The sequence below is a fragment of the Cladophialophora yegresii genome (assembly GCF_000585515.1).
Source record: "Cladophialophora yegresii CBS 114405 chromosome Unknown aczIN-supercont1.2, whole genome shotgun sequence".
NCBI lineage: Eukaryota > Fungi > Ascomycota > Eurotiomycetes > Chaetothyriales > Herpotrichiellaceae > Cladophialophora > Cladophialophora yegresii.
The window spans coordinates 2465531-2485118 of record NW_006913046.1 but is presented as its reverse complement, the minus strand read 5'-3'; the positions used below and the strand labels follow the sequence as shown (position 1 = coordinate 2485118).

Sequence of the window (19588 nt, the reverse complement as noted above, 5' to 3'; positions counted from 1 at the left end):
TGAAGTGAAGATGGCTTGATCGAGCTTCAGGTATTCACTTTACTCCTGCTGAGCGGTGAGGGGCGAGTGAGGCCAACGATTGAGCGATGTGTCTGCCATGTGCAAATGCATGTTGACAGCAACAGGACACACGACGTTTTATATTGCGGCGTTCCGTCGTTCAAATTGCGAGTAAGCAAACCTTGACAATTGAAAGGATGGCTACCACTCACGATTCGAGCCTCCCAGCAGCTCTCTAAGGTATGCTATGGATCTCACCTTTCTTGCAGCAGCATACGGAATGCCAAGATGCAGGGCTGGTTTCTCAGTCCATCGCGGCTTCGATACTTTGCCGTTCAGGCACCAATGGCTGGCAACTCTTTTACTCCTTTCATGGTTTTGTGGTCCCGGAACTAGCTCTGTATCGAGAAGTGCTTATAGCTAGGTATGTTCTCTACAAAATGGCATGACACAATTTCGACGCCATATGCTCCAATCTTTGGACGACCCTCTTTCTGCCGTTTCTGAGCTCCGCGGGTTCGACCAAGCCCAGGAGCTCAGTCTCTGACCTTTGGACGAGGCACGAGTAGGGACATTTTTAACAAAATACCGCCTCGGCTCCTCTCCCATATACAGCTCCTCTGATGTGATCATCTTGAACATCATACTCATTGGAAAGCAAACGCTTCTTTCTCCAGGAAGCTCGTCGCGATTAGATGCGTTTTGCCCATCTCGCTTTTGTTCGCTTTGTCACGCTCACATGCCAGACGCATGCACAGAGCAGGGCGTCCAGCTCTCACCACGAAGCGAGTAACCACGATAGAAACTCTCGATGCGTGGGTATTGCCAAAGAGAGGACCGCAGCCTGCTGGCAGCCTTTCCGCCAATGGCTATGATGCCTGCCTATTTCTCGTCCTAGGTGAATAATATCACCGATTCGATGCCTACGCTTCTAGACGCAGTGCTCTCCATATCTAGCAAGAAGCGCGGATGGCTAGGCATTCAAGCCTAGGTGATGCCGCGACTGAATGAACAGTTATGGGATTTTATTGATTGTCGGCTTGGGAAAGTAATGCCGTTCATCTGCAATGAACGAATAGTGCCTGTCATTCATAAATATAATGCTGGACTGGGTATATGAAAGGGCGATAAATGTGCCTGCGTTGAAAAGGAAGATCCTCAACAAAAATAAAGCAAAAATGTCCAGAGCGAGAATCGAACTCGCGACCTTCGGATTGCTCTTGTGTTGAGGCACAAGATCACAGTTGAGACTATGAGACCGACGTCATAACCAACTAGACCATCCAGACTGGGTAAATTGTCTGGCTTTGGGGACAACATTGAGGACAATGTTTTCTACATAAAGATTATATTTCTTTGTAGCGCGCCCCAGTACTCCGTTGTGATTCGATAACCTGCCGATAGTGGGGGCTCCGGTTTTCAAACCCTGGGTCACAAGTGCGGAGTGGCTTACCGCAAAACGAAGCATGCCCGAGCCTTCTGGAGTTCTGAAAGCTGTGAAACTGTTCTTTGTTCCCGCCCAATGTCGATGCTGTGCTGGTACGGATTATCACTGATACTCTACACAGGCAAAGACGATCACTGCTGTCCGCAGTCGCTGCCTACCAAGAGTAGTACCCTCCTCAATCTCTTGATGGCGTAGAGTGGAAGTGACCGCAGGTGGCAGATACTAGATAGGGAAGAAACGTTCAACAGTCCTGACCTTTCGGTCTGCCTCTTGAAGTATCTATAATCGAGATCTCGCCAACGCGTCGTCCTCAACAGCTAGGTGCGGCAGAACCATGAGGTATCAGCGCGTGTTGTTTCCATCCCTTCTTGGCCTTTCCCTCACGCGTGCCTCTTTGAAAACAACACTTGTGACCCAACCTCAAATGCTCTTGCCCCTTCCTTTCTGGAGTCGACCTTTTGGCAAAGTCTAACTCGAGAGAAGTGCCGTTTCCGACTCCTCAAGTATCGTCTCTGTCGCTTCTCAATTTTCAAACGACATCTATCATGCAGCTGGTCTTGCTGTGGGCTCTTTCGACTAGCACCTGGGTCTGACTTTACGTCGACTTCAGAATCCTCCTTCTTCTTCGCAATCAGATTCCAAGTCACTTTCCCTTCTGACATCGCTCGATGGGTCACCATGGCGAACAGGATTCAACTCCAGTATGAACTCGCTCAGATTGAGCTTGAGAAACGTCAATTGAGGTTGGAAGAACGGCAGTTAGAACTCGAGCGCAAAGAGCTCGTGGTCAAGCATCAGCTTGAGCAGTTGATCACTATCGACCTCACCGAAAATAGCGCCCAGGTGAAGAGCGAATCACACGATGCCAGCACAGAGGATCCTCAACTCACCATCTGCAACACGTTGTCTGCGGCACCTGCAGGTGACCATCGAGCTGATCTCACAATGACCAGCGCGCCGGGACATGAAGACGAGACCATGGTGGCAGAGAAGTCGGATAGACCTGTGCTTGCTAGCAGGATCCTCGCAGCTACTGCCACGGGTGAATTGAGCATGTTCAACCGAGATTTCAAGTCCAAGGTATTCCTGCTAACGACATCTCAGAAGCATCACTCGCAGTACAAGCTCAGCCCGAGAAGGAAGCGGACCATAAGCAGCCGCGATGTCCTTCACCAGTACCTGCTCCCAACTCTCCTTCTTCTCTTACACCAATATCCCAGCTCGCGGACACTTTCCAAAAGGAAGCAGGGCATGGCCAGCAGCGATGTCCTTCACCGGCTCCTGCTCTGACCCCTCTTTCTGCTCACACACCAATATCTCAGCTTGCGGACACTCCTACAGATGACCGGAATCTCCTAGCAAAGTTCTTGGCCAAGCCCGGTCCTAAAATGCCGAAGCCACAGGCTGGGATCAAGCGACGTCGTATCGAGAGTGATGAAGAAAAACCCACATCCCGCGAGCCGGGTAAGAAACAGAGAAACAAGAAGGTCATCTCCGAGAGTGATGATGAAACCTCCACATCCCGCGGATCGGCTTACGGACTGGGAAAGACGAAGACCAAACTCGAACGCACTTGCAAGAGATCAATTACGCGGGGATCGAGAGCCCAAGTGGTTAAGGAGCAAGACTCGCGCGCGAATAGTCGACTGACTGAAACCGAGCAACGCGACCTCATCTCCAGCTACACAAACCTCTTCCTCAGGCACATGCAGACCATTGAACAAGGGCTGAGATCCAAAGACGGAAAGGGGAAGCCTGAGATCTCCTCCAGGATGCACAAACTTAACGTTGGGAGAACACATACGAGTGTTACACTCTTACACCGAGAGTTCGAAAGAGTGGTCAACGATCATGCCAAATCCCATTCAAGACGAAGCAGTTTGCAGGCGGAACTGAAGAAGTTTGAAAATGCTTTACCGTACTGGTCTCCGAAGTGCAAGGCCCTGCCAAAACAGAAGGAGAGACAGGCGATGGTGCAAGAGGTGGTTGACGCTATTGGAAAGGGTCTTTTCGACTCTGAAAAATACAAGGACTGTTATGATCCATACGATGAGCTCTGAGGGTCGATTCGAAGGGCTTTCAATGTTGGCGGCGAAGTTGGATAACTAAAAGTAACACCAAATTGGAAAAGTGCTGGCGCTGAGCGGAATGGCGTACGCTGGCCGGGGAGTAATGCTGGCAGTATGTGCTGCTTGCAGGGAAGCTAGGAACCAACCGGATCAGACATTGCGGCACTCGGAGATGGCTACTACCGAGCTGGCATTCGTCTTTACGTGCTTAGATTGATTGAGTGCGAGAGAGAGAGAGGAACGATGCACTGTCTCGCGGAAGCTCAATAACATGGGTCTACGGGACCCTAATCCCAATTGGTGCGTTCATCTGGTGTGATCTAATCATCCAGCCACTCCGCCTTTTGATTATGAGCTTTATTGATTCCCAGAGCACGAGTTTCAGGGTGAATGAGGACAAGGCGCTGCACGATCGCAGCACTAAGTGCTGAAGGAGCATCTGGAGATAGATATGCACTCTATGTTACCATAGGGAGGAGGACAGAGTAGCCTCTCGTGGATTCGACGCACCTTCGTCTCTGGTCTGCTGGTCCACTGCATCCGAGTTCTGACCCTGCACTTATTTCCGCACAAAGACCACACCAGCGTCCTCCGGCCGACGCATTTTCGGCGTGATAATATTCATAGAGTCCTCTACAACGTCGAGGAGCGCCGAGCTTGCTTGCTCTTTCGTCTTGCCGTCAAGTGCCAGCGGCTTGAGACGGTAGTCCTTGAGCAGAGCCGCAATGACCGCCACGAACTCTAATTGACTGAACTTCTTACCCGGGCAGACCCTGTATTCTTGTCAGTCTGGGAGGGCTTATGTCGTGCATGGCATGACCCAACCGGATGTTGAGGAACCAGCACAGGGCTAACGGATGACTCACCTGGGCCCGACGCTCCATGGTATGAATGTTGCTCCCGGGTGTGGGAGAGCGATCGCCTCCTTGCCTGTCTTTGGATCTACCTTGATCCATCGTTGCGGTTTCCATTCCAGTGCATCTTTCCCCCACCACTGCGGGTCACAGTGCACAGCGTAGAGGTTGAGTGAGACGAACGTTTCAGGAGGAACCAGCAGTTCCTTATCACCCACGCGTAGGGTGGTTGACTCGCCGACACACCACCGCTCTGTGTTTGGCACGGGACCCCAGAGGCGAAGAGTTTCGTACTGCAGCACATCAGTTTGCGGAAACGCTCAGGACGATGGACGTACCATAAGAGCCAAACATCTCACAAGAGAGGGGAAGACGTCTTCATAACTCAGCCTTTCCATGTCACGCCCTTTCAGCACCGCGTCGATCTCTTGCCCTGCCCAGTCTTGCACATCGCGATTGATGGCAAGGAATGGTATCGTGTAAGTCAGCGCATTTGCGGTTGTTTCGAACCCAGCCAGATTGAAAACGTATAGATCGCCCAGCAACTCGGCATCAGTCAGGTGCATTGGTTTGGCCGTGATGCCAATTGCACTTGCCGCACTCTTCTGGTCTGCCTTTGCTGCTTCATCAGCCTCAACCAGCGCACTCACGATATCGGCACTGTAGCTGGTACCCCCGCCCAGCGTGATGGCTCGGTTGTACGCTATCACTTCCTTCATGTATTGTCTGAACTCTTCCGTCATGTCTCTGATTTGTCGGTAAAGTGCCGGAAAGATCCAGCGTAGCACAGCCAGTTCCTTGAACAAGACAGCGAAAATGATATTCTGAAGGAGAAACTTCAATGCCTCCGCCAGGCTGGTGCTGTGTCCCTCGGGAATTTCGCGGAAACCGCCGTCAAAGTCGTGGACGTGCCCGAAACCCGCGGCGGAAAGGACATGCATTGCGATCAAAACACAGTCGTTGCGCACGTCAAGCATGGTTTGGTGGGCACCTGGTCGCTCCGTAGCTACTCTGATCATCTGCCTCGCCTGTCTCAAGGACTCATTCCAGACGAGCTTGTTATTCTGCTCTCGAAAGGCGGGATTGACGATTCTTCGATGACGCTGCCAATCCTCACCGTTGAGACTGATCACGTTGGGTCCAAACGTGTCAAAGATCTCGTACAGAGGCCCGGGCTTGAGCCACGTTTTGTAGTGCGATTGCACCTCGACGGCAACGACTGGGTCGTTGACGACTATTTCTGTTCGTTTCGGCGACACGATGGCAAAGACATTGCCATACTTCTGGTGCGGTCGATGGCGCTCATTCTGTGCCCAGGAGTGATAGCCAAACGTGACAGCGGTACGCAGCCCAGGCACATTGCGGAATCGTGTAAGGTGTGGTTGGATGATTATCCAGAAAGCATCTTGCGATGAGACTGGTGTCACGATTATGGGTATTCTCAGCTTCCTTGCTTGCAGGTAATTCGCAACGAGCGCATAAGTGCGGGCTATGCCGAGAGCGAGGATGGGGATAAGCAGACAGGATAGAAGCGTGCTGGTTGTCGGCATCGTGAACGAGAAGCTCCGCAGTCAATAAGGATGACAACTTCCAACATCCTGGACGTGGCGAGCTGAAGGTCTATTATGTACAGTACAAGTATCCTCTGACGCTTTGATGGACGCCTGAACCCTTAACGACCAAGCCACGGGTTCGCATTCGTATGTCGTATCTACTCACTGCTTGGCGTCGTAGATGCATCACTGTGGCCAATCGGCGTATACGTCTTTATTGGTTGGGTTCACGACACGGCTCAGAAGTTAGCTGTCGCGTATCGCAATACGGCCGAACGTAGCTATTCATTCAGCATGAGACACAGATGCAGCAGGCGCCGGCGATCTACTTTGCCCTAGAGCCACCTACCAGACGTCTCGTATTGAGTGAGCAGCGTGATTCAGCGTTGAGAGAGCTGTGAAAGAGTCCCGTGGAGAGCGGAGCTAAAGCGCAGGGCGTGCTGGTGAGTTCTGAGTATCTTGTGGATTAGCCTCTGAGAGAGTGCATGCGTCATGCGCTGTGATGCAGTTATATGAAAGCAGGTGCGAGGTAGACCGGTATCCCACACGGTTGCAGGTTCAACGTAACATGAGAAGTTCGATTACTAAGTATGTACGAGGTAGAGATGAAAAGGCCACGGAATCCCAACTTCGTTCGAACGCCGGTTTCTGCCGCTCTCGCTTCCCCCGCTTGCGGAGCCCCAAACGTCCTCGCAACACTTCTTCTTCCACGAACCCACCCCATAACCCTCTACCTTTCAACACGTGGGTGACCTGTCTGTGATTTGATGACAAGCTCCTTGTACCTTATTACTGGCCATCATCGACGGGAACCCTGTCGATGTCAGTGATCACTAGTTGCACTAACAGGTTCCCATCCCTTACGCTGTTGGATCAGTGGCACTGACGAAACAAATCACATTGTCGACCGACTCCACCCACGACGTATCGAGGATGGCGGACTTTGCCCCGGATTTCATTGTGGTCGACCCGCATGTCACCGAGTCACCGTCGGCTCCGCCTCGATGTCGGCAGGTATAGTCACAAGTGACGTATGGTGCATCGGATGTGGTCGATATTGCTTGTACTGACTTGGGTCTTTGTGAGAGAACTGTGGACAGGAGAAGGTGAGCATTGTGCAAGAGCAAGCATTGAGGACAGACCTTTGAGTGCCTGCGAACTCCTGTTGCCCTCCAGGTCAATAGTCACAGTTGTATCCACAAAAGCATCGCCATTCCCAGCGGACTGGCGGATGACCACCGTCCCACCGAGAGCGCGTGTTGCAAAGGGAGAACCGCGCACCAGTTGTGCGCCAGTGCCAAGGAGAGAGGCTATGACCTTGATCTTCATGCTGTTCTCACGGGCCACGGGCCAGGGCGTCTGAGGAATTGATACACAAGAAGGAACCGGGGTGAATTTGGGAGATTGCGTATTGTCCAGCCAGGAGCGGTGTCATGGACGGGATATGGGATTCTTCGACGTACCGCAACTTGAAGACATGGTCAAAACGGATCTTTATATTGTAAATTCTGCACAACATAACCATTGTAGATGGCCGTCGGGAAATACTGGACCAAAGGCTGACTGCGATGCCAAGCGCCACGTTCTGTTGGCTGACCGAATCACTCAGCTCGCCTCGTACTTTACTGTGCAGCAAGTCACGCGCTGCCGGCCGAACCAGAAAACTTTCTCAAAACCGAAAGTGTTGGGAAGTCAGACATCATGAAGCCGACCTAGGTATACTCCCGATCTGTATATGCATTTGCCAAGGCGTGACGCTCATCAGGCCACATCTACCGTCAGCAAGCTATGCATAGGGGTTTGGGACGAAGGTGTTCTGGACCGAAAGCACTAAAGCCCGAGCAGTGGTTAGCTCTTTCCTGTGTGGTTGTCGGAAGTGGGTACAAGGCCGATAGCAACCAGGATTGCAGCTATCGAGAGACTCGACCGGTGCTTGAAGGCTGCAGCAAGAGTGGCCGTCTGTCATAACGGGAAATTTGCCAAAAGATCATACGCGCGTGTGATGCGATCAAGGAAAAAGGATAAAGCGGACACGTGTCCAAACTATTTTTTGAGACGTATAAGTCAACGTGAAGAAGTGAAGTACTGTATAGCAAAAGCCTTCAATGGAAACGGTCGAGCGTGCAGCCTGGATACCTAGGCAGGATTGAGAGGCGAGGCAAGGTGGCCAATGAAGACACGAGTTCTTGACATGGTACGGATGCTGTTGGGATAGAGGCGGCACAGTTTGAAGAGACGTGAGAAAGACGTGAGAAATAGGTCAGAACCTTGGAAACGGGAAAATGAGTACAGAGATCTACGGTAAGCCCAACTGACCAATGGGCGATACTAATTGCGGCGGAGTATTGTTGCTGTCAGTGCAGAGGAGTTTTTGCCAGCAACTTTACTCCGTAATTATTTCATATCCAAGCTGCGTTCTCCCCTCCCCTAATTCGAGCTCATCAAGCTGTTTTCTGGCCAGTTCCGATTCTGTATCTTCTCGAACCAGTTGTGAATGTGGACTCGGGAGGAGATACACCGATCTTCACGCTTTTAGCCGGCTGACCAACGAACCATGACGTCCAGCCCTTTCCTCTCACTCACACGAGTGATTCTTCGAGTGCCTGGCGATCTCATGCATCATTGTTTTAACCGGTCCATTTGTGGAGAAAGAGATTCCCCAGTTTTCGGCACATCACTAACGCGATGCTTAATCCCACAATGACTCGCTTCTATAATATGGGCGAGACGCAGCCTCATCATGAGTCGCAGCAAATTCAGGGCAGAAGAAAGTAAGTACGATGCTTGCAGGAGGGTCGCTCGCGTGCCTGGCCACGAGCCTCTTACTCCCATTGGCTCTCGCAGCATCAAACTCTACCTTCACAAACCCTATACTGCCAGGGTTCTTCCCTGACCCTAGCTGCACTTTCGTTCCCGAATGGGATGATACCTTCTTTTGCGCGTCCAGCAGCTTCAACGCTTTCCCTGGCATCCCCATTCATGCCTCGAAAGATTTGACCAACTGGAAACATGTCAGCAACGTGCTCAACAGAGCAGAACAGCTCCCAACCCTAGCAATCACCAACAAGTCCACGAGTGGGATTTGGGCCTCCACAATCCGGTACCACGAAGGGACCTTCTTCGTCATGACGACCCTGGTGTTCGACGACCAGCCTCAGACCAATTTTTCTCGATGGGACAACATCGTATTTCATTCTATGAATCCCTTCGACTCGTCGTCATGGTCAGATCCGGTCCACTTCAACTTCACCGGTTATGATACATCTCCGTACTGGCTGAGTAATGGGACCGTGCTTGTCACTGGCTCTCATCCGTGGCAGGTTCAACCGGGCATAACGCAGACGACGATCGACCTTACCACCGGAGAGGTCGGGGCGAATTTCCGCTACATCTGGAATGGTACGGGTGGCTTGGCTCCAGAGGGACCTCATATCTATTTCAAGGACGACTGGTACTACCTCATGATAGCGGAGGGCGGTACAGGCGTGAACCATATGGAGACTATTGCACGTTCCAAGAGCATCGATGGCCCTTACACACCGAATCCCAATAACCCGATCCTTACCAACGCTAATACAAGCCAGTATTTCCAGACAGTCGGACACGCAGATCTGTGGCAAGACGCTTCTGGCAACTGGTGGGGGGCAGCTCTTTCAACTCGATCTGGACCAAACTATACGACCTACCCCATGGGCCGTGAGACAGTCTTGTATCCCGTGACATGGAAAGCAGACGACTGGCCTATATTACAACCCGTACGCGGCCAGATGAGCGGATGGCAGAAGCCTGCGACGAATCTCAGCATCGCTGGAGAAGGGTAATTTAGGAGCGTTCGACGTCGAGTTTGCAAACTGAAGTGGATGACCTAGACCCTTTGCAGATGCTGCAGACTACATCACCTTTCCGCCAAACTCCAGCCTACCAATTCACTTCGTCCACTGGCGGATTCCAGCCAATGGGTCCTACACGATCTCTCCTCCCGGCCATCCAAACACTCTTCGGCTCAGCCCGTCGAGACTCAATCTTACAGCCTTTGACGGCAACTACGCCGGACCCGAGGGCCAAACGTTTGTCGGCCGCCGCCAGACAGATACACTGTTCACCTACAGTGTCAACCTGGAATTCTCGCCACAGCAGCAAGGTGACGAAGCCGGCATTAGTGTCTTTCTCACTCAGGTAAGCAACCACCTTTCGCACCCTAACCTGTCCAAGCTATGCTGATAGGGTGCAGAACCACCATATCGACCTTGGAGTCGTCCTTTTACCGAACACGAGCTCTTCCGCGTCACCAAAACCACTTGCGCCGTACTTCCGCTTCTCTGCGACATCCTACCTGGCCGTTCCGCCACCAGTGCTTGTCCCCATCCACTCCTCGTACCCGAACTATACGACGCTTTCGGACCCAAACGCGACTCCACTGAACTTGTATCTAGAGATCAAAGCCATCAACGTCACCCACTACGCTTTCTCTGCTGGCCCGACAGACGCCATGTCGGATGTAATCACCATTGGGTATGCGCCTGCCGCGGACGTCAGCTTTGGATTTACTGGTACGTATTCGTGCTGGACCTGAGTCATCCCGGCAAGTGTAACTGACGGAGCGCACATCAGGGACGCTGCTCGGTGTTTATGCCACTACTAATGGACGGAGTGTCAATGCGTCATCCCCCGGCACGCCGGCATATATCTCGGAGTGGAGATACACCCCTCAGGGACAATTCTTGAGCTAGATATCGGGCGAGGCACATCGAAGCAATGGTTCCGGATGACGTAGACAGGGCCATCCTCGGGCTCCCATCCATGCTTTGGACAAGGTCCGTGGCGCTGCACTTGACTGATCAGGCTTGCACAAGTGTCCTGGACACAGTACGAGCCAAGTGCTGCGCAACTAACCTTGTCCAAAGCATGGGTCGAATATTAATGATGTTACGAATCCTTTTGAAGTACCACGTTCCACCAGTCCAGGCTCTTTCTCTCATGGGATGCGTGTACTTCCTGCTTCGGGGCCCCCAAATGTACATAGGACGGGGATGGGAGTGTCGAGTTTGAAATTTAAGATGGTCTCGATATGGAGAAAGGAGCTATCAATCATCCAGTGAGACATCGGTCTGTTCATCATTTGCTACTATAGCCACTCCCGCTTCGCTTTTCCCCATTTGTCAATATGGACTGGACTGGAGACATCCATCTCTCACCAGATGTTACGACGCTGACGCTCCTTTCCGGACACTGCTCCCTCATAATATCCCATTCCAGACTAGCACCTCTTGAGGTTGGGCTCAGGAGTCCGCGTAGCACCACTTATAATTTTTGGCATCCAAGTAGTCGACACTGTTGTCACGGCTGAACCTGGGTGTAGCTTTCGACTCCCCCACAATACCTGTGAGGAGAGCTCAACTAGCCCCCGTCTTTTTGTCAGGCGCCAGATCGGGGGCACCTCCCGGAGAATGCGTGACGACGGCCTATCTCGCCGACCACCAGCAACTAGTTGACAGCCGCCTAGATGTAGGCACGGAGTTCATGTCTAGCTTCGACAAAATGTCACCTGGGACTGGCGAGCTTCGACGCCTGGATATTCCGAATCCGTTTCACATTTTCACTGTTTCTGTCACGGCATTGATGACGCAGTGTCATGCTGTTGACCGTGCCGCAGCTGGAAGGTGGTGTTCCCAACTTGTTCCCAACTTGCTTGAGAAGCACTCAAGGCGGTCCCCATGTGTATTCCTGCTTCTGCTGCGAACGTTGCAGTTTCAGCTTCCGCTTCTCAATCGACCGGTGCCAGGGCTCAACCGGGCAATGTATCGCCGCTTCTTCAGCTGAGTGCGGTACTGCGGCCGGGTGATAATATCCCGGGGTTGCTGTCAGGACCCTCCTGAATATCTCCGCATTCCGCCCTCATTTCCAGTCGTTCTGTGATCCTGTGCCGAATTGCGCTAGAACCCTCTGCGGCGATACCTGCCTAGACCACCCAGTTCTCCGATGTATAGACTGCAGGCTTGGCTTGTAAAGCCAGATTTGTCTCCAGCGGATGAGCGTCACACATCGCACACAGGATCATCTGGAGGGGCTGAGTGGCCGGTTGAAACCGCCCACCCGATTCATATACTGCCTGTATTCTGTCTTCTTCTCCTTCCTGACGCCGTAGATCTGGTTTCCCGGCACCTTTGTGTTCTGCGTGGTCTTGAACGTCGTGAAGCCCATCATCTTCCGCAGGAGAGCACTGTCGTCATCCTCATCGACGGCCATTGAATCGCCATTGACTGTCGAGTTGGGTGGTCTGCTTGCAATTGCGCTACTTATTTCGTCTTCCTTTGGTTTTGTTGTCCGCGATTCTTCTTCGTCCTTTCTCGGTGGCCGGTTTCGTGCGCGGTCCCGGTCGTGGTCGCTTCGACGGAGAGGGGACCGTGTCCGGACTGATGGGCCTCCACCATTACGCACGGGAGACCGTGAGCGTGAGTAACGTTTGGAGCGTTCGCCTCGGTGATCTGTATCGCGTGAGCAAGAGCGTCGAAGCCTTGAAAGTGAGTGGCCCGTACCTTTGGAATCTCGGTGCCTGTCGCCGCTCCTACTCCTCTCACGTCGTGGCCGTCCGTCCGCATCTTTGTGTCTCCCGCCTCGATCCTTATCCCTGTCCTTCTCTCTTGGCCTGTCTCGATCGCGGTCCCTGTCACGGTGTTTCCGTTCTCTTGACCTGCTACGCTCCCGTTTCTTTTCAGGCGTATCTCGAGAACTTGACCTGCGTCTTCTCTCATCATCTCTTCTCGCACCTCGCCGGTCTTCCTCTTTGGTGTCGCGGGATCGGGGCTTGAAGTCTTTTCCGCTCGAGCCTGGCCGTGACCCTACTCTTTCTTCGGTGTCTAGACGGGCGGTGGGTGCTGCGTGCTTTGCACGTTTGGGTGGCCGTTCTGCCATTATATCACAGAGACCGAGCAGGAAGCTGAGGCGGGTATCGAGTATGCAAGGTCAATTGAAAGCAAAGTGAAGGCTGATGCTGGGAAATTGCGCGGTTGTGATGCATAATGACGTCTGGGTCTTGCTGCGTGGACGTACACAGTTGGCTCATGTACGGCTGAGCATTCAGTGCGGATGAGGACGTTGTCCTCTCATAGTACAGCAGTTGTCCTCACATAGTACAGTAGTTGTCTCGCATGCATTACTCGGGAGACTCCTCCTCGATCGCCTTAATCCCATGTCCGCTTCGTTTTAGACCTAACTTGATTTAATTCTCCCGTCATTCTCAAGAAGGATTTTACAAAACTGCGTTCGATTTCGGGACAGACAGCCACATCGACAGAACGTTTGTTGGCGATGGTGGTCCATACAGCAAGTGGCGGAGAACACTCTCCGTCCTCGAAGCCACCAGACTGGTTGCTCTCGACCACAATCATGGATAATTAAGGGAAAGTGGCTTCCAGTCCCATCGCTCACTATGATGCTGTGAAGTTAAGTGCTATGCTGCTCTTTCATTTTAGTGGCACTCTTCCCTTCTTGCTGGATTGAGTATTCTCAGAACATAATGTGTCATAACATATTTCCACCACATTTCCACCACTCTATCGCCTCCGCATTTGACTGAGTACAGCAATCGCAGCCAAAGCCACCAGGGCAATATCCGCATTATACTCTTTGTCCGCTTTGACTTGGACAACCAGACCTACAGTGAACAGGCCTAAGCTGATACTTGCGGCACTCAGCCTCACTGCCTTGCTCCCGAATAACAGGCTTAATCCCACGAACAGGTCGATGACGGGTGTGATTTTGGCCACCGTGGAGCCGTCGTCGGGTGCATGGTACTCCTGGAATGCGTAGAACTGAGGCGTGTGTTCGCCGTGAGTGAAGCGAGAGAAAGCGCCCAGCAGCACGACTGATGAGAGGAGGTAAGTTGGGAGATTTGTGAAGAACGATGGCATGGTTGTAAATTTTCACTTGGGAGAACTGTATCAGCTGCTGTACACAGGATCCTGATGTCGATTCAAATGAGTTGAGATTGCTATGTGAGAAGAACACCGTCAGCTTACGGAGTACTTGGCTGGCAAATGGGGGTGTTTGAACTGAAAACACGTGTAGGCCAGACGCAGCAACGGTCGAGCACAATCATGCGCACAGCAACTCAGATAGGCCGTAGCAGGGTCAAGCGTTCGAGAGGCTGGCCAATAGATGACAGTGGCGGGCATCCCAGTAGAAAGACAAGCGCCGTGGTGAAGATAGCCTCCGATTACATAGGAAGGATGGGCCCTTTCGGCAAGGCCTCGTGGCAGCCACAAGGAGGCTCCAAGTGCCAAGGTAAGCAGAACTGGAATGCAAACAGGACAAACGCGGAAAACATTGTAAACGCTGCAAACGGGGTCATGCTGTTGTGTCCCTCCTGCCCTCATTAACAGGCGGCCAGGTCATGAACACCATCAAGCCGCAGGCTACACTGTGATCACCTTGTCATTCACTACATTCTTACTCTCCTCGGTACCTAACACCCTGTTCCTGAGATCCTCCATTTGCAACACCTGTCCTACATCCCTACTGGAGGCTCTAAACGCTCTGCCGCTCTATTCAAATCCAATATCACCCCGCCATACACCCCGATACCACGATGCAATACCTCCGCTCAGGCCTAGACCAACTTCGCGATCGTTACGCCCCCGTTAGTCACAAGTCCACCTTTCGGAGCACCGGTCAAATCACGCCCGAAGAGTTTCTCCTCGCAGGCGATTATCTAGTCTACAAGTTCCCCAGCTGGTCGTGGTCCGATGCATCAAGTCCCGCGCGACGCGTGCCCTACCTGCCTCCAAACAAGCAATTCCTCGTGACCCGAGGAGTTCCATGTCACAGACGATTAGACGAGAACTTCGCAGGCGGACACGGCGCGGCTGATGACTTGGTGCGAGACGGTTTCTTGGGCGGACCGGACGATGAGTCGGATAGCAAGGGAGGAGGCGAGGATGAAGGCTGGCTAAGAACGGGCGGCACGACAGAGAAGGAGCAGGAAGGCCTTAGAGGGGAAGTCCGGACGATGAGCGAGAGTGGACAGCTGGGCAAGAAGGCCGTCGAGGACGAAGACGAAGAAATCCCAGATATGGAGGACGAGGACGATGATAATGAAGCCATCATAAGAGACAAGGGTGAAGGTGCTGCTGCGTACGCTATATCTCCCCTCCTAGCGTTGCCGCCAAAACCCGCGAGTAACTGACACATCGTGCACAGACCCCTCCGCACATACACCCTCTACATAACGTACACGCCCTACTATCGCACACCGAGAATGTACCTCTCTGGCTACCTATCACCCAGCGAACCCCTTCCGCCGCACCTCATGATGGAAGACATTGTCGGCGACTACAAAGACAAAACCGTCACGTTAGAAGACTTTCCATTCTTCGATAACAGCGTGAAGATGGCGAGCATCCACCCTTGCAAACACGCCAGCGTGATGAAGATCCTGCTTGATCGAGCAGACGCCGCGCTGAAGTTGAGGCTCGACAAGCAGAAAGCAGGCGGCGCTGACTCGAAGAAAGAGATCTCTGGCATGGAAGGCTTGATTGACGACACCTCAAATCTGAAACTCTCGGAGCAGAAAAGGGGACATGAAGCTGGCGTCAAAGCCGCAAACGGCGGCGCGGGCGACGAGTGGGAGGTCCTGGACGAGCAAGAAAGTGCCGAGGACGAGGGCGAGAAGGTGGCCATCCGGGTTGATCAGTACCTGGTTGTATTCTTGAAGTTCATGGCGAGTGTCACGCCGGGGATTGAGCATGATTTCACGATGGGCGTTTAGAAGGACGGAGCATTCTTGCTAGCGCTGACATTGATACGGCACGATGCCAGGAGTGGTTCATTTATAGGTACTTGCATACGAGGCTGGTTCTGAAATGCATGAATGAACCGACTTTCAAGTGATACGCCACAATCAACTGATGCTCGTCCCCATTCTCTGACAGAACAGCAGGGACCCCAGGTGGCTAGTTGGCGGGCGGGCAAGCAGGTAAGTCGATAAACAACTCAGCATGGACCCTACAAAGCCCATGAAGAGCCACGAGTTGTTACCACGCGTCACGACCATTCGCCTCTGACACCGCACATATACCACTCTTCGTCCCGGGGGCAGGAGCACTAACCCATCTGACCTTTCGCCCCCACTCTTGCAACTTCATCGTTCTCAGGCTGTCCCAGCTCCTCGGCCACCATCGTCGCCCACGGCCCCTGACCCTGTCCCTCCCACCGATTCGGCATAGCCAGTCTAGGTCCCAAGGGTCACTGCATTTGAGCTTGGGCCTGCTGCCCTCCCACTATCCCCTGGCCGCCGGCGCCTCCGCCCCCTATTCCCTCCGAGTTTGAATTCATGCCGGGCGGTGGACTAGACACCGCTCGTATGGCCGTGCGTACTGCGCCTGGTGGGGGAGGTCTAGATATAGCCTTAGGTCGTGGCTCGGGGGAACCATTGGCTGAGGATGTGTTCATTCCGTTCATTGGGTTGGGTCCAGATCTGGGTTCCGGTCCTGGTGCGCCTTTGACGGGAAGAGGCGGCGGTCTACCGATTGGTATGGTTGTGTTGTTGGGAAGGGGGAGGAGGGCCTCCTGAGGCTCCGTTTCCAGGTCCGCCGTTGCCGTTACCGCTTGTATATCCGATTCCATTCTGCATGGGCTCGTTAGGAGGCGGTGGTCGGCCCATGGATCTTTGTTCTCCTTGCACTGGTTGGGTGTCGTTGTCACTGTTTGCTTGTTGGTCCGAGTTGCCCTGCCATGAGCCTGTGCCACTCGGACACATGGGTCGAGGAGTTGACGTGGACTGTCCTTGTCTGGGTTGGAGGTGCTGAGAGCTTCCATTCATCTTCGCATCCGCTCCACCTTTCGGACCGGGAGATTGATCGGACGATGGAGACATGCTAGGGACGGGTCTTCTCTGCTGCACTTGACTGCTCGTTGGCGAGGATTGGTGTTCCGGGCTAGGTGTGCCGTGTGGTTCGCGATTGGGAGATGGGGATCTGGACACAGCCTTCCTAGCGGGAGTTAGGCTGGGCGGCATGATGGGCCGTGGGCTTAGAGGTCCTCCCGAGGCTGAGGCTGAGGCTGAGGCTGGACCTGGACCCGGACCCGGTCCTGCAACTGCTGTGCTGAGCCCCGAGCCTGGTCTCGATGAACGTTGTGCTGACGGTGGTCTGTTCGCTGCGGGAGTAGAGTTCCCGTTGTTGGCTCTGGGTGGCGGGTTGTGCGTAGCGCCTGAGTTGCCTCCTCCCTGGGGAGTTGTAGGCCGGCTGCCGGCAGGTTTCACCAGTTCAGCCTGCAGGTTCGTCGGTCCGCCGACGCGCTCTTTGTGTTGGAATCGCTGGAAGATCAAGCACGCTCCCACGCCCCACAGCCAGACAACGACAGCGGCCCCAGTGGTGAAAAACATGATCGGCACGAGGACCAGTAATGACAAGACCATGGCGCCGGAAACGAAGAGCAGAACTCCCAGCCCGGCCATCATGACGCCCGCCAGTAATGCGAAACTGAACGCGACAATTGTCAGCAGGAGGAGCGGAAGGCCACTGACTACCAGTTGCGACAGCAGGAAACTGGCGACGAAGGGGTGTTGTTCTGCGAAGGCCGCGGCCGCTTGTTGCCACTGCTGGCGCGTCTGGGGTGGGAGGACGTGGTCGAGATATTTGCTGGAGCTCGTCGAGGGTGCTCATGCTGGCTTGTATTGGGCCGAGGGCTCTGTTGGCGTTGGAAGCGGGAGTGGGAGCCGGCGTGCCTGCGCCGCATGGAGGCATGTTAGGTCTGCGAGCAGCGGACATTGCGAAATTCTTAGACTACGAGGCTTGATCTGATTCAAGGTAGGAAGGAAACCGTGATGCTTCGAGTTCATGGAGCTTGTTGGATGCCGGTATGGTCCTCCTGAGGAATTTGAGGGCGGTACCAGGTGCGGCGTCCGAGTCACCAAACAAGGGCCGAATTGTTCGGTTGATGCACCACCCATGCACCGTCATGAGCTTGTTCTATCCTTGAGTCGCTTTCGTGGTAGCCCCTGTCACCCTTAGATCCTGTGATGCCACGCCAAGGTGCCGAACGTCACTGCTGATCGAGAGAAGGATATGGCATGACCACAGCAAGGGGGGCGAGGTGCTGCACACTCACGGTCCAGTAAGGTGACTGTAAGAGTTTACCAAGGAGAACGACATTCCCGCGTACATAGTACTAGGTAGGTACGCGCTCAACAATGCCAGCGGAGTCATCTCGGGGACACCCAGAACTTGCCAAGCACCAGTGTTTAGTCGCCGGCTATGCTTCGAAGAGCCTACGTGCCTACCACTGCCGGTGCGATCATCTTACATCCGCTGGAGACTACCTATACCGTCAGCGTCTGCCCTAACCTCGAACTCTCCCGGGCGAGCTCAACCAGTCGAATCACACCGACAGCGTCTTCCGGAGGGACAGGAACCTCGGACGCATCACCATCCAACGCCACCGCCAGCCGCCGATAATACTCCACATAGGTAGGCGGCTCGACAGTCGGAGCGACCTCGCTGACAATCTTTCCGTCGCCCTTGTCGAGGTTCAACACGCCATGATGATCCTCGCTCTCGACGCCGTACTCCTGATCACCCGGCCGGAGCCCTTCCTTCCTCAACTGATCCTCCTGCGGGTCGAGATGGAACTTCCTAAAGGAGCCTTTCTCGCCTCGAACCCAGAACCGCAACTGGTTCACCTCGGGACTGACGACGCCGGCTTTAACCGTGACCAGTAGTTTGCGGGCGTCGTAGTGTAGGAGCACTGTACAAGAGTCCTCCAACCCAGTGGGGTTGACCTCTCGCTGCGAGCCGACAAACCCGGTGACCCGCTCGGGCATTCCGAATAGATGGACGACCTGATCCATCAGGTGAGTTCCCAGATCATAGACGGCGCCTGTGCCGGGAGCGTGATATGCCTTCCACGTGCCGGTCGGCGCCTCAGGCCGGTGTCGATCGAAATGCGTTTCGAACTCGACTATACGGCCCAAAGTTCCGTCGTCGATGTACTTCTTCAGGGTCAAGAAGTCAGAGTCCCACCGTCGGTTCTGGTACACAGTGAGGACTCGGTCCTGGGACTTGGCCAGGTCGACCAGTTCCTGAGCCTCGGCGGAGGTGGGTGTGAAGGGTTTCTCGACCACGACTGAGTACTACAGTCAGTCATTGTGGTCCTAAGAGTGTGGCCTCGTCCGGCACATGGAACAGGCTGCTAGGATGAATGTATGGTATACGTAGTACGTACCGTGCTTCCTTGCCGACAGGGCCAGCTTGGCCAACTGTAGATGTGACTCCGGGGCCGTGGTCACAACGACGACATGCACATGCTCGTCCTGGACCAAGTCCTCGGCAGAATGATAGAGCTTGACGTTCGACCAGTCTTTGCTGGCATCATCGTCTGGCTTGGGACTTCTCTGCACGATCGCGTAGAGGTTGAAGTCGGACACAGCGTTGACAAAGGGAATGTGAAAGATCTTTGCGCTCAAGCCATATCCGATGATGCCGACGTTGTATTTGCCGCCTGCCATGTTTCGTTCTTTAATTAAATCTGGTGATACAATTGTCCGCTGGCTCGACTCGGAGGTATTCTCGAGACTGTTTGAGCAAAGGAGTTCTCTTCACTGACTCACTGGTCCGTACGGATCTCTACTTATTCTTCAAGTCGAGAGAAGGCACCCGTCCAATGATT

At 53.7% G+C, this 19588-nt stretch overlaps 8 protein-coding genes across 8 annotated transcripts; 3 read left to right on the top strand and 5 right to left on the bottom strand.

Moving 5' to 3' along the window:
* Positions 1–2125: 2125 nt before the first annotated feature.
* On the top strand, positions 2126–3507 carry A1O7_02825 (uncharacterized protein; the record flags this gene model as incomplete). Its single annotated transcript, XM_007756855.1, has 2 exons — positions 2126–2527; positions 2578–3507. 2 exons carry the CDS (start codon positions 2126–2128, stop codon positions 3505–3507), a joined length of 1332 nt encoding a protein of 443 aa, XP_007755045.1.
* A 568-nt stretch (positions 3508–4075) lies between these two features.
* A1O7_02824 (uncharacterized protein) lies at positions 4076–5920 on the bottom strand (the record flags this gene model as incomplete). Its single annotated transcript, XM_007756854.1, has 3 exons — positions 4076–4289; positions 4383–4663; positions 4709–5920. The coding sequence occupies 3 exons, from the start codon at positions 5918–5920 to the stop codon at positions 4076–4078; spliced, it is 1707 nt and encodes a 568-aa protein (XP_007755044.1).
* A 2783-nt stretch (positions 5921–8703) lies between these two features.
* A1O7_02823 (uncharacterized protein) lies at positions 8704–10653 on the top strand (the record flags this gene model as incomplete). Its single annotated transcript, XM_007756853.1, has 4 exons — positions 8704–9740; positions 9793–10099; positions 10155–10473; positions 10535–10653. The coding sequence occupies 4 exons, from the start codon at positions 8704–8706 to the stop codon at positions 10651–10653; spliced, it is 1782 nt and encodes a 593-aa protein (XP_007755043.1).
* A 1324-nt stretch (positions 10654–11977) lies between these two features.
* On the bottom strand, positions 11978–12835 carry A1O7_02822 (uncharacterized protein; the record flags this gene model as incomplete). The annotated part of the gene is made up of 2 exons (XM_007756852.1): positions 11978–12408; positions 12460–12835. The coding sequence occupies 2 exons, from the start codon at positions 12833–12835 to the stop codon at positions 11978–11980; spliced, it is 807 nt and encodes a 268-aa protein (XP_007755042.1).
* A 641-nt stretch (positions 12836–13476) lies between these two features.
* Positions 13477–13833, bottom strand: A1O7_02821 (uncharacterized protein; the record flags this gene model as incomplete). Its single annotated transcript, XM_007756851.1, has 1 exon — positions 13477–13833. The coding sequence occupies one exon, from the start codon at positions 13831–13833 to the stop codon at positions 13477–13479; it is 357 nt and encodes a 118-aa protein (XP_007755041.1).
* A 677-nt stretch (positions 13834–14510) lies between these two features.
* Positions 14511–15689, top strand: A1O7_02820 (uncharacterized protein; the record flags this gene model as incomplete). The annotated part of the gene is made up of 2 exons (XM_007756850.1): positions 14511–15055; positions 15122–15689. The coding sequence occupies 2 exons, from the start codon at positions 14511–14513 to the stop codon at positions 15687–15689; spliced, it is 1113 nt and encodes a 370-aa protein (XP_007755040.1).
* A 753-nt stretch (positions 15690–16442) lies between these two features.
* Positions 16443–17378, bottom strand: A1O7_02819 (uncharacterized protein; the record flags this gene model as incomplete). The annotated part of the gene is made up of 1 exon (XM_007756849.1): positions 16443–17378. The coding sequence occupies one exon, from the start codon at positions 17376–17378 to the stop codon at positions 16443–16445; it is 936 nt and encodes a 311-aa protein (XP_007755039.1).
* An 864-nt stretch (positions 17379–18242) lies between these two features.
* A1O7_02818 (oxidoreductase) lies at positions 18243–19427 on the bottom strand (the record flags this gene model as incomplete). The annotated part of the gene is made up of 2 exons (XM_007756848.1): positions 18243–19045; positions 19145–19427. The coding sequence occupies 2 exons, from the start codon at positions 19425–19427 to the stop codon at positions 18243–18245; spliced, it is 1086 nt and encodes a 361-aa protein (XP_007755038.1).
* Positions 19428–19588: the final 161 nt, after the last annotated feature.